Below are 15,449 nucleotides of genomic sequence, written 5' to 3'. Positions count from 1 at the left end.
ATCCTGACAATTTGACCCCGCCCAGCCCCCCAGTTCCTTATTCATCAGGTGACTTGTGTGTCTCTAAGTCCCTCTTGTTACTTCTGGGCTCCTGAGCAGATCCTGCGGCTCAATCTGACCGCTGGCTAATTCAGCAGCCCTTTAGAACGCCTTCACACCGGCCGTATCGAGTTATCCCCCTCAGCTGCTGCTGTGTCTATTCTAACGCCCCTCACTGCCGTCCTGACCTGCAGTTCACAAACACACACTTGCAAATACCACAGACATTTACGTACACTCGGACGGAGACGCACGCACACACACTCGCACAAACACAAAAAACACCTACCTTTTAATCTGCCCTGTTGTCGGTAATCCATCAATTTGCACACCGCTGTGGAGAGACTGAAGAAGAGGAAACCAGTTGAATATGAGACGACCAGGGCGTTAGGGGGCTTAGGGTAAAGCCACCATACCCAGTATACTTGATACACCGTGCAGAGGGCTCGGCTTTGGTGAACATACCTGCTTTGTGCAAGTGGAAACGTGTCGATTCGTGGAGTGATTATGGTATTCATAGGGCAGTGTTGTGTTGTCCGTTGGCAGAGATGTGTTGTGATGTTTTAAAAGACTACATTATAACGTAGGATTGCTGCGTGGACGTTTGGATGAAATTGCCCAGCAGGACTAGCGTGGTTCACCTGACGGGAAAGCATACTTGCAACCATGTTTTTTTACATATAGTCTTATTTTATCACTGCGATATAACTGGATCTCCGACAAAATGTTATCCAGCCTTCTATCTGTGGCTTTCACAAATATGCATATGAAAAAAAAAAAGAATGAGGTATTCGAATACCCAAATTTAGATTTGAATAACAACCGACACGAATGGTTGAAATTTCGGGTTTATCACTATTGTCTTATACTTTTCTTTTCGTTTTTCCAGGTCAACATGGAGACTGCCCGCTTCTTCAAGTCGGACTTCGAGGAAAACGGTTCCATGGATAACGTTTGCCTGTTCTTGAATCTGGCCAACGACCCCACGTAAGAGGCACTCTGACAGGGCTTTGTGCCCTAACACCAATGCATGTATGCATCACTGTATACTAATGTAGACTAGCGACCAACTTTTGCAATGCTTATGCACATTGCCTATTTTTGACGGAATTTCTTCTCCACCAATCAGCATTGAGCGCATCATCACCCCCCGCCTGGCGCTGACCACCGCGGAGTACCTGGCCTACCAGTGTGAGAAGCACGTCCTCGTCATCCTCACTGACATGAGCTCCTACGCCGAGGCCCTCCGAGAGGTAGGCCTGCTGACTTTTATTTATTAATAATGAATTGTAATAATTATACAGCTGCCAGAATTTTTTCTCATAGTGGAACAATCCATGAATTCCTAATATTCGATATTCCCCTTGAAGTTGGTCTTCTGCCAGTTTGGCAGGGTCTGTGTGTAGTACAATTGTTCTATGAAGAGTGGGCTGGTATTCCAATGTAGAGACCAATATTAAGTTAAAGGAAAGCTAGTTGGTAGGTAGTGCAAAAGCTAGGGAATAAAACACCAGCCATCTTGACAATGTCAACAGTTAACCTGGGCTCTCCTTTAAGATAAGGAATGTTTTTCTTTCTCCCATTGACTGAACAGTAAAACCTGTTGAAGGTGAATGTTGCCTCTATCATGAAATGATGAGGAGCTCCCTTTTAAAGGCAGATTAAGTGCCAACCTGACTTTATAGTCTTGTAATGAAATTTATTCCCTCCATTGTGTGATGGATGGATTAAGGAAGTCACATTCAGTGCATACCATGTCTGCTCGTTGATCTGCTCGTTATTTTATTTGTTTATTTGTCAAGGACAATGCAAAAAACATTGCAACAGGATACAATACATGAAACGAATGTCTTGCATATAGGATTTTTAGTCAAGGCTAATTTTGCAACCCATGTCCCCGGTTAGGCTTTTACTTAAAAATGGTCATTACATATCATCATTAACAAAAATACATTAATTAAAGTGAGCAGTGACATTCTTTACATGATTGTGCAATTACTACATCACATTAGTCATTTTACATGTGTAGTCTTTATTAGAAGCTGCCTGTTGTCCAACAGTGTTCACCTCAGTGCAAACCCTTAAGACCAGTTCTCTTCCTATCCAAAGAGTTGCCGCGAGTTTGATTCCTGCAGTTAGCGTGTTTGGGCCCAAAAGCCGTTGTTAATCTTCAATGATGGTGTTTTGGTCTACCAAGACCCGCCTATGTCTGCGATCCAGTGAATACAATCCAGGAAGGGGGTGCATTGATGGTATCCACCATCAGCAAGGCTACCTTAGCCCCTGGCATGTATCCTCAACCACTACCTCTGTTCTCCAGGTGTCTGCAGCCCGAGAGGAGGTGCCCGGCCGTCGTGGCTTCCCTGGATACATGTACACCGATCTGGCCACAATCTATGAGCGTGCCGGGAGAGTGGAGGGCAGGAACGGCTCCATCACACAGATCCCCATCCTTACCATGCCCAACGACGGTAGGGACGAAGCTCTTCAGATGTGAAATGAACCACGGTGGTTGAATGCACCACGGTTGAACCATTGATATGAATTGGCAACATTGTCGATTCCCATCCATGGTGGAAAATGTACCGTTACTGTGGATTTCAATGCACAGTGATTGGTTTATATTGCGCAGTCAGCCCATTCATTGGAATGAACCATGAATGAGCTGACGTTTGAGGGAGGGTAAAACTTAACAATCTCTGTTCCCTCAGACATTACCCATCCCATTCCTGACTTGACTGGTTACATCACTGAGGGACAGGTGTATGTGGACAGACAGCTCCACAACAGACAGGTAACCATCAAGAAGTCTTTTTTTATTATACCAGTGTTTCACAAACATTTAGCACTTATCCTGGTTAGGGTTTCATCAGTGATCTCTGGACCAGTTACCAGTCATGGCAAGTGTGTTTTAAATCTGTGATTACGGCTCCACTTAGACATCCATTATTGCCCTCTATTAAACATGGGGAAAGCAGACCTTTTCAGACCGTAATTGTGATGAAGTCTGAATGATTAATACTAGCGCTGACATTTTGTTGACACTATGGCATTGTTTCATGAAGAGGTGGTCTATTGTGTATTGAGAGAGGGCAAATCTGAGCACAATGGCTGGACAATTATACATTTTGAGTAATCAAGATGTACACAAAACCTCAAAGCTTTAAACTTTCCTAAGGAGTTTGTTTGTGTGTTTTTACCTGCATGTAGATGTTTAATCGTCTTGTTCTTTGTTCAGATCTACCCCCCCATCAACGTGTTGCCGTCCCTGTCTCGTCTGATGAAGTCTGCTATCGGTGAGGGCATGACCCGCAAGGACCATGCAGATGTCTCCAACCAGCTGGTAAATCTTCTGCTATAACATCACAATTTTCCGTGAAATCTGGAATATAGAATTGGACTTCCGAGCCATTGTCGTGGTGCAGCTGCACTATGGCCATGTTTAACCATACCTTCTCTTCACTCAGTACGCCTGCTATGCCATTGGAAAGGACGTCCAGGCCATGAAAGCTGTGGTAGGAGAAGAGGCCCTGACCCCCGACGATCTGCTCTACCTTGAGTTCCTGCAGAAGTTCGAGAAGAACTTCATTGCTCAGGGTGAGAGGGGAAGAGTCCAGGCCCTTGAAAATCTAGAACTTCTGTTTTTTAGAACAGTTTTTTTTCAGTTCATAAACGATGGCTTATCTGCTGCTGCCACAAACGCATCGTTTTAAATCGATTCATATTGGCCTGTAATGTCACTGTCCAAGGTGACATATTGGTATCAAGCCACAATGAGTGATCAGTAGTTCACTGGTGGCTATGAAGCATTGACGCAAAAAAAATCAACGGTACAGGTTAAGTCCAAATCCATACCAGGTGAGCCCAAGTGAGGTCTCGACCCCAAGTTTGTGACACACGTATGGGTCAGCTTAAGGGCTGATTATGGTTCCAAGTCGACGCAACGCAAGGACCACGCAGACGCTTCGACACAGTAGTGAACCTGTTTTGGTTCTTCATCGGGTTTTAGTGATCGGACCATTCACAGCCCTTGCTGCTGCGTCGCCTCGACACAAGGTTGCATTTTTTAGGAGGCGCATGTTAGGCCCTTGCTGTGAACGCAAAGAGGGTCCGCAGGGACGTAATGGGTCCGTAAACCCCCTTGCGTTGCATCGACGTGGAACCATAATTAAGACTTTACCTCTGTCCTTGAAGGAGCCAAAAGCTGGGTGGTGTTATGTTTAACGTAACAGAGAATGTGAAAATGGACCTGTGGTGAAGCTGGTGTGCCACAGGGTGTGCTTGCTGTTGTGAGCACACCAAGCGCTGGTGTCGGAGCAAGCTTTTTACACCATTACCGTCCAAGTGTTAGCTGTCAACGATCATTGACACACTCACCTCGCCTGACCACCATAGATGTATTTTTAGACTCCATTTCACCACTATGCTGGCCACTATATCGAGTGTGCACGTTATTTGGACAGGACTCAGAATGATTAAAAACTGAAAAAAGGTTAGTTTGCTGAGCTAACAATGTTTTTAATCTTTAATAGTATTATTACAGCAATCATGGATTCGTCTTTAAATTTAGGTTGACATATTAAGAAAAAAAATCAGTCTCTTATGAAATTATAAAACATGGACTTTTTTATTTCCTAACCCCGTCCTCTCCGGCCGTCTCTGCCCCCCAGGGCCCTATGACAACCGGACGGTGTACGAGACGCTGGACATCGGCTGGCAGCTGCTGCGTATCTTCCCCAAGGAGATGCTGAAGAGAATCCCCCAGAGCACCATCGCCGAGTTCTACCCCAGGGAGTCCGCCGCGCGCCACTAAGGGCTGCTCCAAGACCCCCGCCCCTCTCCTCCACCATCCTCCCCCCCTCTTTGTGTCTGGTTCTCCCGCTCTCGTTGTCTCTCTGCCAGCTTCCCAACAATTCCAGCACTGAGGTCGTCCCCACACCCCAACCCCTTTTCCCAGCCCCAGCAGTATGCCTCTCTCTTGCTCCACCCTGAAGACGCCCTTGATTGAACAGGGCAACGCCCCCCTTTAGTGTAGCTGTAGTGTGGTTGGTACATGTTCAGCAGTCTTGTATAAAACGTAGCTTTGATTGTGAGATCTACATTTTTATTACAACCCCCCCCCCCCCCCCACTTCCAGAATCCCACATGGTTCCTTGTTATTTATTTGGGTTTGTGCTGGATAAAACAAAAAAATCTTGGTTGTTAATTTCAAGCTGTATGTGTTTGTGTGTATGTAAAGGAAGGGGTTGTTTGCCGACGACATTCTCAAAACATTTCAGTGGTTGCCAGGTATCCGGTACTGCTCGACTGTGTTTTGTTAAGAGTATTATGCATGAAGACCTGTGGTAGATAAGACATTTGTCTGTGATTTCAGATATTCAGATTTGGGTATGATCAGAGGTTTGTTGTGCAAAGCTGAAGCTGGGCGTTCAGATCACAAGCTCCATGCAGATTTGGTTTATTCCCTCGTCTTGTCAACAATGCATTTTCCCTGAATCCTAAAACAGTGGATGTTTACACTTTGTTTTGTTGTTTTGAGTGATTGTTATTGTAAAGGAAAAAAAAAAGGGGTATATATATATATATATATGATAAACATTCCCGTTTGTGTTTGAAGAAATCAATTCAATGTTGTCAACAGCTGTTCATTTGTGCGCTAACCTGTCATCGGATTAATTAAATTATATTCCAAAGTGTCTCCTGGTTTTGCGTCGTTCCTATGAGCAGATGTGAAACTACACTTTTGTAGTTTCACTTTTCACATTTGTTAACCACTATCGCTGTGGGCGTGGTTCAGGATAATGAAGTGTCTGTGTGTGTGTGTGCACGCGCGCGTGTGACTTCGTGTCTACCCGTTTATTGCGCTACGTACACGTCACGTGCTATATGTCAAGGCTGAATATAATACAATGGCGGCAGAACTGGAGCAAATCGATGTCATCGCAAAGTTGTCAAACCAAGGTGAGTGTAGCGTGACACTAGCTTCATATATGTTGTAGCAGCTTACATTTTAAACCATTGCGGATAATTATTACGTCAGTGGTGTCTAGGCCTACTTTCATGTTTGTTTTACTCATTTAATTTCGCCAACCGCAACGGAGATGTATGCATTATCCGTCTATATGATGAATTCTGTCGTTAATATGAACCCACTATTCATACTGTTTCGTTTTTTTTTAAGAATTTTCTGGAAGAGCAAAGTCCATTTATCTAATGTCAAGGCAAGGGCCATGTCAAATCATGCCTCTTACCTGACTTAAGTTAGTTCTTAAAGAAGTAATTCGGACGACCAGTAACCAACACGAAGACGTGGCCTAGAAATGAATGGAATACAGTTATGTATCTGAAACATGGTTGGTACCTGAAGATCTAATTGTATTCGACCATTGGCCTTCCAACCCGCCCTGAGTCAACACTCGGTTACTCAAACACTGGGTTTTACAATAATTGACTTAAGATGGAGGTCTTATTTATTATTATTATTTAACAGGTGACTTGATAGAAGGATGTGTGTAACATACATTGGTTCCTCTGGCACACTATTAAAACACATGCATAAGCCAATTCTTTATCACATTATCTATTGTGATATTAAACATGATTTACACATATATACATATGGCTACTGCCTTATTTCCAGTGGCTCACTTCTATCAACATTGTCTGTTACTAGTGTTGTTCCCTAATAACCCTTCTGGAAATAATAAAGTTACGTCAAGCCTACAGCCTCTTGACTTTATGGAAACAGACACACACTTCCCTCTATCTGTGGGCCTATCGCTATTTTCAACATTATCAGTCATCTCTGGCACATAGGAGGGAGGAGTGGGGGGGGGGGACCTAGTCAGAGGATGATTGTGTATCACAAGTTGGCACATTTTTGCTCTTTAATTAGCCGCAGTGATATTAGTGATGAAGGGGAACTATCAGATATTCCACAGCTCCTGTCTTTGTGAAGATGTCTTGTAAGTGGCACCCCTTGTTACCCACAGTGGTCCAGGAATATGAGGCTCTACAGCGGGAACACGGTCTCACCACCATGGAGGTTAGTGGTGGTTTTATTCAACACATTACTGCTTATACACAAAACACAGTGAGCGTGCCCCACTGTCAGGTCGTTCATTTTTCCTTCAAATGTTGTAAAGCGTTTATATGCGAAGAGATTAAGCAACTGAATAGCCTTGCTGAACTGCCCTTCAGAGTGTAAGTTTAAGCATACAGTGTCTCTTCAAAACCTGAATGGCATTCACTGGGAGTCAAAAAAATGATAGAACTCCAAATAATTTAGTTTAATCATAAAAGCCTCCAGCATCAGATCTTAATTTCTGTTTTTAAATTAAATAAATAGTTAATATGTAGGCACCAGGGGGTTTCATAAGTATTTGGGCAATGTCTGTTGAGCAAATCAAGTACAATATATACATTTGAGTGCAACGTTCTTTCGAGTATGTCAATGTGACAATGCAACCAGGTGAAGCCTCAGCTGGGCTGAGGGCTGGTAGGTAGATGAAAATCCAGGGGATTTTCAGCTCTTTCCATCTTTCCTACAGATCACATTTGTTCTGGAACCGTTATTTTAGGCGATCCACTTTATTTTCTCTGTTATTTATATACTCCCCAATATCTAAACATTTCAGATGCTGGAATCTTAGAATCTCTGTCTGTCGGTCTGTCCCTTTTCAGTGTCAGCGTATACAGGAGGAGAGGGACCAGGCCATCCAGAAGCTCAATGAGTTCCAGCAAGGTGGGTTCATTTCCAGACCCCCCCCTACCAGACAGACAGACAGACAGACCCAGAAGGAAATGTGAGCACTGGGTGCAGGTCAGGCTGGTTATCTGCTGCAACTAAACCAACGGTTTCCTTCCATTTTGTTTTTTGTTGCTGGATTCAATATGTGTTTCTTACGCAGTTGCTTACGACGCCAGTGATCGAGTATACAATAATTAAAAGTCTACCATGACCTGCCCCGGGCAACACAACCAATGATCTGAAATTTCAATTAGCTTGCAGAATTGAATTCACATGTATGTGTATTTGTATTGATTATTTGAGTGGCTTGCCCCAACCGCTTTCAGGAAGCTGGGTACCTTCACTGTGCTAGAGTCCCGCCTATCCAAATGTTCATTTTTATTGACTTCATATTTGGTTGGATATCGACCTCCTGTGATACTCAATTTTATATTATAGATTAATGAGGATGACAAGATATACTCTTAATTGTGATATTAATGGGTATCTTAATCATGGGGTAAAATGAACCATGATATTCGTTATAATACATTTATCCATTTTGCCCAGCCCACATGTAGATGTTAATGTATGTATAACATAGACGGACGCAAGTTTTATGGTGACACCCTGACTGGAGTAACGTTTGGGTATATTGTGACAAGCCTTGATAGATCTATGGATCAGTGTAGAGTGTTACCTTGACATGCAGTCTGTAAAACACACAGTTTAATAGTTTGATTGTTGATCAAACTATTACAATGTATACTGTTGACAAGGTTGAACTAGCCTTTCATATAAAGTGTGATCACAGTGTGCTCTAATACTTACAGAAATACAGTATTTGAAGTCCATATTCAAGTTCAATAATCAATTTAGCGTAATAACATTGCATTAGTTCACGTAAATAACATTAATAAGATAGTCATTTAATCCAAGCTACATCAGAGCAAAAAAACAAATCCCTTCTTAAATATATCATAATTGTCCATCATAATTAATTTGGACTACAAATTAGCTCGTCAACACTGAAACATGAATGCATAATATGCTAGTTCAAATTAACAACCCCATTTAGCCCTTGTTGGTACAACTACAAAAAACGCAAACCATCACCACCAGCAAGCTGAGCCAACACACCTCCTCATGATTGAATCTTTGGTGTGATTTTGCTTGAATTTGACTTTGGATTGAATGACAGAGGTAGGTACCAAACCAAACTGCTCCTTGAAAACACATTGACACTCCGTAACCTAAGCATCTCTGTCCCCGGCAACAACACCGCATATGTTAACGACGGCATTATTGACGTGTTTGAATCGGCACCAAAACTCGGCACCAAAATATCCCATTGGTCCGTCCCCCTCCTGGCCTATGGGAGGAGGCCCACGTCCTCCCATCTCCAAACCTTCAGATGATGGCATTCACAAGTACCAGGCCTGCCACAGCCCTTTCACTCCACACATCCCTCAACAATTTAAATGCTTTTCACATTTCTTCAGCCCGTGAGAGAAAGATATTTTCCTTTAAGGTAGAATGGGGCACCATGACCAAATAATTGCAGGCAGGGTTTGATCTGAGGTGCCACATGTCAAAAGAACAAGCAAATAGTTTGCCTTTGTAATCATGTTGCGCGCGCCAGGATTTTCATATGAATAAGCGTGGCGAATATTCAGCGATCCCTCAGCCAAAACACATATTGTGTTTGACTTGCACGCTAAAAGAGGCTGTCGCACACTGCCAAACAGCTGCATATTAGGGCCTATTACGTGATTTCATAGCTCTTAGAAAATTGCTCCTATTCACAACGAAACGACTGGGGGGGGGGGGGGGGGGGTGAGATGTAGTGGAGGGGTGAGTCGGAGGTGGGAGGGAGAAAGGGAGAGAACAAGCCCCTCACCATCCCAAACCAGCACCCCCATCACCACCATCACTACTCACCTCCGCACACACACATACACACACACTCAGACACACAGATTCTCCACACACACACACATACACATACAATCATTTCTTTTGAATTGGCTGTGGCAAGGTTGGCGACAACATGACCATTGTGTTGTAATGATAACACCACAAAGGCATCTGCCCCCATCCCCCTCATCAAGCCCCCCCCCCACACACACACACACACACACACACCATTTAATTCAGAGATGCACTGGAGCCTCTGATACCATTATGCTGCACGTCAACATGCTGGGGGTAATCACTGTCCCACACACACACACACACACACACACACACACACACACACACACATGAAGACAAGAGGCGGGGGGTAGAAAGCAAAGATGGAGTGATGATGATGATGATGATGATGATGATGATGATGGTGGTGTGGGGAGGGGCGAGGGGGAGTGACTGAAACTTATAATTAACACTAACAATTCTCTGACGCATCAGAGCTCTGTGTCGTTACCCCCGCCAAACACACACATACGCACACACACTAAGACACACACACACAAACACACACACACACACACACACACACACACACACACACTTTCACATGGAGGTTTGTTTACCCTAGTGACCAGTAATAACAATTTACACAGCATTTTGTTCAGGGCACCCCTTTCTGTCTTTGGCTGTCTGTCTGGAACATATTTCTATGTTTGACTGTATATTGGCTAGCGTTGAGGCTAGAATCTAGGCTAGAGATGGCATTCGTAGTAGGGCTAGTGGATGGGCTAACATTAAGGCTGGTATTGCAGTGGTTAGCATTGAAGCTGGCGTTAAGGCTAGCTTTGCAGCTAGCATTGAGGCTAGTCATTGCTGAGACTAGTTAGTGTTGAGGCACGTGTTGAAGCAAGTATTTAGGCTAGCATCAAGGCCAGCATTGAGGCTAGTATTGAAGCTAAATTTGGGACTTGCGTGCAGCTATTTTTGTGGTGTTGATGGATGAGTGGTACCGTTCAGCGCTCATCACACGGCTTAATTAGGTGTCACCGGGGGTAGAGGAGTCGCCCGCGGCAACGGCACTAATGCCTCCCCGTCTGTCGCCTTCACACACAATCCCACACACACACACAGACACAATGTTTAATTAGTTAAGTGGTGAGGAAGGATCGCTTGTCCTGAGGTGTGATGACGAGAGATGAGAGACTTGATGATGGCATCGGTCGGGGCCACATGTCAGGCTTAAAAAACAGCAGAGAAATAGAGACAAGAGAGGAGAGATCCAGGAACTACATTCAGATTAGATCAGTGGTTATAGATCTCCATTCCAAAAGTCATTCTTCCCCAGAGTAAACTAATTGATGAGGGTCGTTTTTTAAATGTTTTATTGTTATTAGTCATTCTTGGTCATCAAATTGCTTGAGATTATCTATCATGTGTTTGCTATTGCTACTTCTGTTACTTCTATTCCTGATTGCAAATCTATGTTAATGACAAGGTTGTTATGGGCAGCATCGTAAAAATAAATAAAATAAACGACTATATACTCTGTGTAAACCTTGCTTTAACATAGCGGACGGAACAACCTTCCGCAGTAAATTTACACAGGCTTTGAATGTTTTTTTCCTTCCCTCCTTTTATGATTGAAATCTACACGGTGAGCGAGGGATATGTAAGAAGGAACAAGGGAAAACAAGGCAAACAAAGCAGACGAGACCTCTAATCCGTAGCGTTGGGTTCACGTGCCCGTGAATGAAGACGTGCGTAACTGCCACAATGACAGCCGGTCGGAGAGCTTCAGTGTCAAGCATCGCGGCGCTCTCGTGTCAATTAAAAGCTCTGTAAACTGAGGGGGGTTACATGCTCCCTCGCACACACACACAGACATACAAACACACGTGCAGATCTTTATCCAATCCTTTGTTTTCACAAAGGTGTTTTGATGTGACAGGACTCTTATGGAAACACATGCTGCCGTGCGGGGAATAGCACACGGTGGCTTAATATCGTAGGTGACAGGCTAAGAAAACATGAATACACTCAACACTATCTCTCTGTATGATTTCTCTTACGTTCAATTCTCCTGCGAACAATGCTGACATTTACATCATGGATGCCAGACAAATCGCTGTTGTGTTGTCTCAGTCAATATGAATAGATGCATTTGAAAATATTGTTTCGTGATACTGTAATATTAGTTGAGAGTATGTTATCTTCATGTAAACAATGTTTTAAGAAAGGATTACTCTTTGTAAATACATTAACAATGTCTTTACAATACCTTGCCAATCTGATATAATACAAATGTAATCTTTCATGTTTTTATAGTAAAAAATGTGATGGTTTGCCTACTGTATTCCGTATTATCCTTTAGGTTATATAAACCGGCATGTTTTTTTTTCTTCTAATCATCACATATAGTTTTATTCCTGTTCCTGTTGGGTTAACGGTGTCCTGTATGAGTAAGTTAACATGAGGGTTAGGGTTATCCTAACAATAGGATGGGTTATTCTATCCCATTCTTGTAACCATTGCTTGTTATCTTACGACCTCCCTCCCTCCATCTCTCTCTCTCTCTCTCTCTCTCTCTCTCTCTCTGTGTCTCTCTGTCTCTCTTTGTATGTCTCTCTGCCAGTCTCCCACATGGTCATTGAAGAGGTGAATGCCATTCAAGAGGATTTGGAGATTGAGAGGAATTGTCGTCAGAGCGTTGAAATCCTGGCCTCAAAGGTACGGCTCATCTCACCGGCAAGCACTGTACAGCTGTGTCTCAGCCCCAACACGCCATGACATGCAGAGCTTCCTCACAGACAAAGAACCAACATTTACATTAATGCTCTTGTCTTCTTATGATGGGAGACAACGGCTTCTGAAACTGTTCTGAACTGTGTTGCACACACAGCAAAACATACATGCAAGCTTAACACATACATGCCCACACACATGCAAATTTGCAAATAAAACGTTGTACATCATCTGTTGATTAGCAACTTGAAGGCCTATTCAAGCCATTGCATTGGCTGCTGAATACACTTTGTAACGTATCGACAAGTGAGTACAAAATGAGCAGATTTGTATCAGCTTTGTTGATCTGAGTTTCTTAGATTAAGTAGGTCTACTAAGAGTAATTGTAATGATTCTGTTATTGATTAAAGCAACAACCAAACATGGTCCTCCTCCATGCATCCTTTACACCTTCCATGCGAATCAGGCAGCCATGTTTAAAGCAGAAAAGATTGTGAAATACTGGGTCAGAACTGGAAACGACAAACCAATGAAACATGGTGTTGGAGATGATGCATGACTTTTCCTAATGTGTAGATTCTAAATTTATGTTTATTTTATATACTAATATGAAGTGTGTTTGAGCACATCGTTTCTACGACTTCTTCTCCTGCTCTGGTTGAGTTTGATCCTGTTCACAAATCTGAATACTTTTTATACATTTTTGTACATATTTTAATATGTAAAATCAAGTCATAAATATCCTCAAAGTAGAGGCCTATCGGCAATCAAAATACAAATATAACGGCTGGTGTCCCCTGGACAACATAGATAGAGTGTAAATTCACATAGTTTCCATCATGAAAAGCAGAAAGCCACTAACCAAACATTATGTTCCAGGAAGAGCAGATTATTCCAATCAGCAGGTCCGTCCAATCAGAGTGCTGGGATTCAGCCAGCATCCTGCTCTGAAACTTTATTCATATAAGGAGGATATGTAAGAACTTGCTGATATCTATATGTCTATGATTTGATTAAAATAGCATCACCCTTTATTTACTTTAATCGAATTATATTTGGGCTGAACAATCAGGCAAGAGAGAAAGGAAGTTGGTGAAACAGTCCAGCGGTTTGAACTCAATAACATTTTACTAAATAAATTCACAATGCAGGAAAACCAAGGTAGCCTTAAAGCGAAAAATAACAAAAAATAAAAATCTGAAATTGGCGTCTTTAACATCGGCTGATTAATCAGTTAGATCAAAAGATTTGGTGATTGTATTTTTTCTGTTAATACCTCAAGAAGTGACAAAAATGGGTCACTTTTGAATGACCTGATCAATATAAAATCAATACTTTGAGACAGAGTTAGGGAGAAAGACCTAAATCTATGTTAAAGATACATATTGGAGGCATGAATAAATGTTGACGCACATTCTGTATATATAAATATAAGCCATTTAATTGGAGCAGCAACAGCATCCCTGGACTCTGGCAGCCTCGCTCTGCAGCTCATTTCCATTTAAATCACACCCAAAATATTTGGGGAGGTTTAACCAAGGGAAGACAGGCAAATTGAGCCTGTGTTAATTTCTCCAAGTCCAATGACGGTTATTTTGACTGCCAGCTCTTTCCAAAGAGCAGTAACAGAGGCGGTGAAACTTGAATGTGATTTCCCAACACTTTGAATTAAAACCAGACGACCGAGGATGCCAGCAATTTGTGAGCGGGCCAATCAGTGGCACGGTGGCGTTGCGATGCTTGACTCTTTTTTTTCTTCAGCGTTGATGTGTGATCAGCGCGGAGGACAGCGGGAGCGACAAATTTGTTGGCAGTGACCTCCCCTGGTCTTGCCCTCCGGTGCCATTGATTTATCTGAGTGCATAATTTCATACGCACGCCTTTTATCAATCATAGATTATTACCAAAAGGGCTGTGATTCCATGTTATGTATTGTTGATTGCATCTTGCACGCACACACACATAAAAAGATGCCTTTTGAAGGGCGTCATCAAAAGACTGAATTGCTGCTATTCACATCCCAGCATGACGCCATTAATAAATGTATCATTTGTGACTTGGCTTCTCTCTTTCTCTCTTTCTCACTCTCTCACTCTATCCATCCCTCTCTTGCTTTCTCTTTATCTCCCCGTCTCTCTCTCTCCATCTCTCTTGTCTCTTCATCAATCTCTGTGCACTTTTCATCCTTGAGAACGCATCAAGACATATGCATAATTGCCATCTGTCTCCGTGCCATAGGTTTCATTAGGGTTTTACTTACTGACGCTCGCCTTAATTGACACATATGGCTGTCGGGAAGACGGAAGCACTGGAGTCGGCGTTCCCCCCCCCCCCCCCCCCCCCCACCGTATAGCACTGATGAAAACGCTGAATCGCATTGAATATAGAGAGAGCATTGGATTCAAAATACAGAGGTGCAAATTGCTGAATGGAAATATAGACGCAAATACCGTGTGCTATCAAAGGAAAAAAATAAGAAAAGAGAGCAATGATTACGATGGAGAAAGGAGAAATATTTGGGCCACTTTTCCCCCAGTGTTCCTCTAATGAGGTGTCTGGTGTTACACGGCTGTTTGTTCGTCTCATTTGCCACGCCTCTTCTGCTGATTGCAGGGACGAGGGAAACTAAAGAAATCAGAACACAAGCTCAGCGGTGCCTCATCCCTGCTCCTTTCTTCTGACTTTTACATGCACAATGAATTACGTCTGTGTGGCGGCTTGACTTAGAAAATAAAAAAGCCCCCGCGAAATGAGAGCAGGATGAGGCGTTGTTCTGCTGTGTTTATCATGTTTAAGTATACCTCCCTGAAATGTGTGCGTGTGTGTGTGCGTGCGTGCGTGCGTGCGTGCGTGCGTGCGTACGTGCGTGCGTGCGTGCGTGCATTCATTCATCATTCATTGACTTCCATCTCCTCATCCCTCCACCTCAATGTATTCATCGTTCTACCACTTCAACATTCCCTCATCGAGCCAAATGCATGTGTACATAGGCCTATCCCCTCATCCCTCGTTTTCTCCACCTGCATGT

At 43.1% G+C, this 15,449-nt stretch overlaps 2 protein-coding genes across 2 annotated transcripts in view; both read left to right on the top strand.

The window, feature by feature from the left end:
* The window catches only part of atp6v1ba (ATPase, H+ transporting, lysosomal, V1 subunit B, member a), a 29,434-nt gene extending 23,707 nt beyond the window's left edge, over positions 1 to 5,727 (top strand). Inside the window, exons 8-14 of the mRNA XM_079758955.1 lie at positions 929 to 1,026; positions 1,169 to 1,292; positions 2,360 to 2,510; positions 2,751 to 2,833; positions 3,278 to 3,382; positions 3,507 to 3,636; positions 4,710 to 5,727. Coding sequence (XP_079615081.1) covers positions 929 to 1,026; positions 1,169 to 1,292; positions 2,360 to 2,510; positions 2,751 to 2,833; positions 3,278 to 3,382; positions 3,507 to 3,636; positions 4,710 to 4,852 — 834 coding nt within the window. The 3' untranslated portion in view covers positions 4,853 to 5,727. The remainder of the gene's footprint in view (positions 1 to 928; positions 1,027 to 1,168; positions 1,293 to 2,359; positions 2,511 to 2,750; positions 2,834 to 3,277; positions 3,383 to 3,506; positions 3,637 to 4,709) is intronic.
* Positions 5,728 to 5,948: 221 nt separating this feature from the next.
* shtn1 (shootin 1) overlaps positions 5,949 to 15,449 on the top strand; it is a gene marked incomplete at both ends in the record, with an annotated part of 19,843 nt that continues 10,342 nt past the window's right edge. The window contains 4 exons of the mRNA XM_079759034.1: positions 5,949 to 6,000; positions 7,032 to 7,084; positions 7,723 to 7,783; positions 12,312 to 12,406. Of these exons, the coding sequence (XP_079615160.1) occupies positions 5,949 to 6,000; positions 7,032 to 7,084; positions 7,723 to 7,783; positions 12,312 to 12,406 (261 nt within the window). The remainder of the gene's footprint in view (positions 6,001 to 7,031; positions 7,085 to 7,722; positions 7,784 to 12,311; positions 12,407 to 15,449) is intronic.

This window comes from Pollachius pollachius, assembly GCF_949987615.1.
Source record: "Pollachius pollachius genome assembly, chromosome: 2".
NCBI lineage: Eukaryota > Metazoa > Chordata > Actinopteri > Gadiformes > Gadidae > Pollachius > Pollachius pollachius.
The sequence above is the reverse complement of the archived record's forward strand: the minus strand, read 5'-3'. Positions and strand labels throughout refer to the sequence as shown.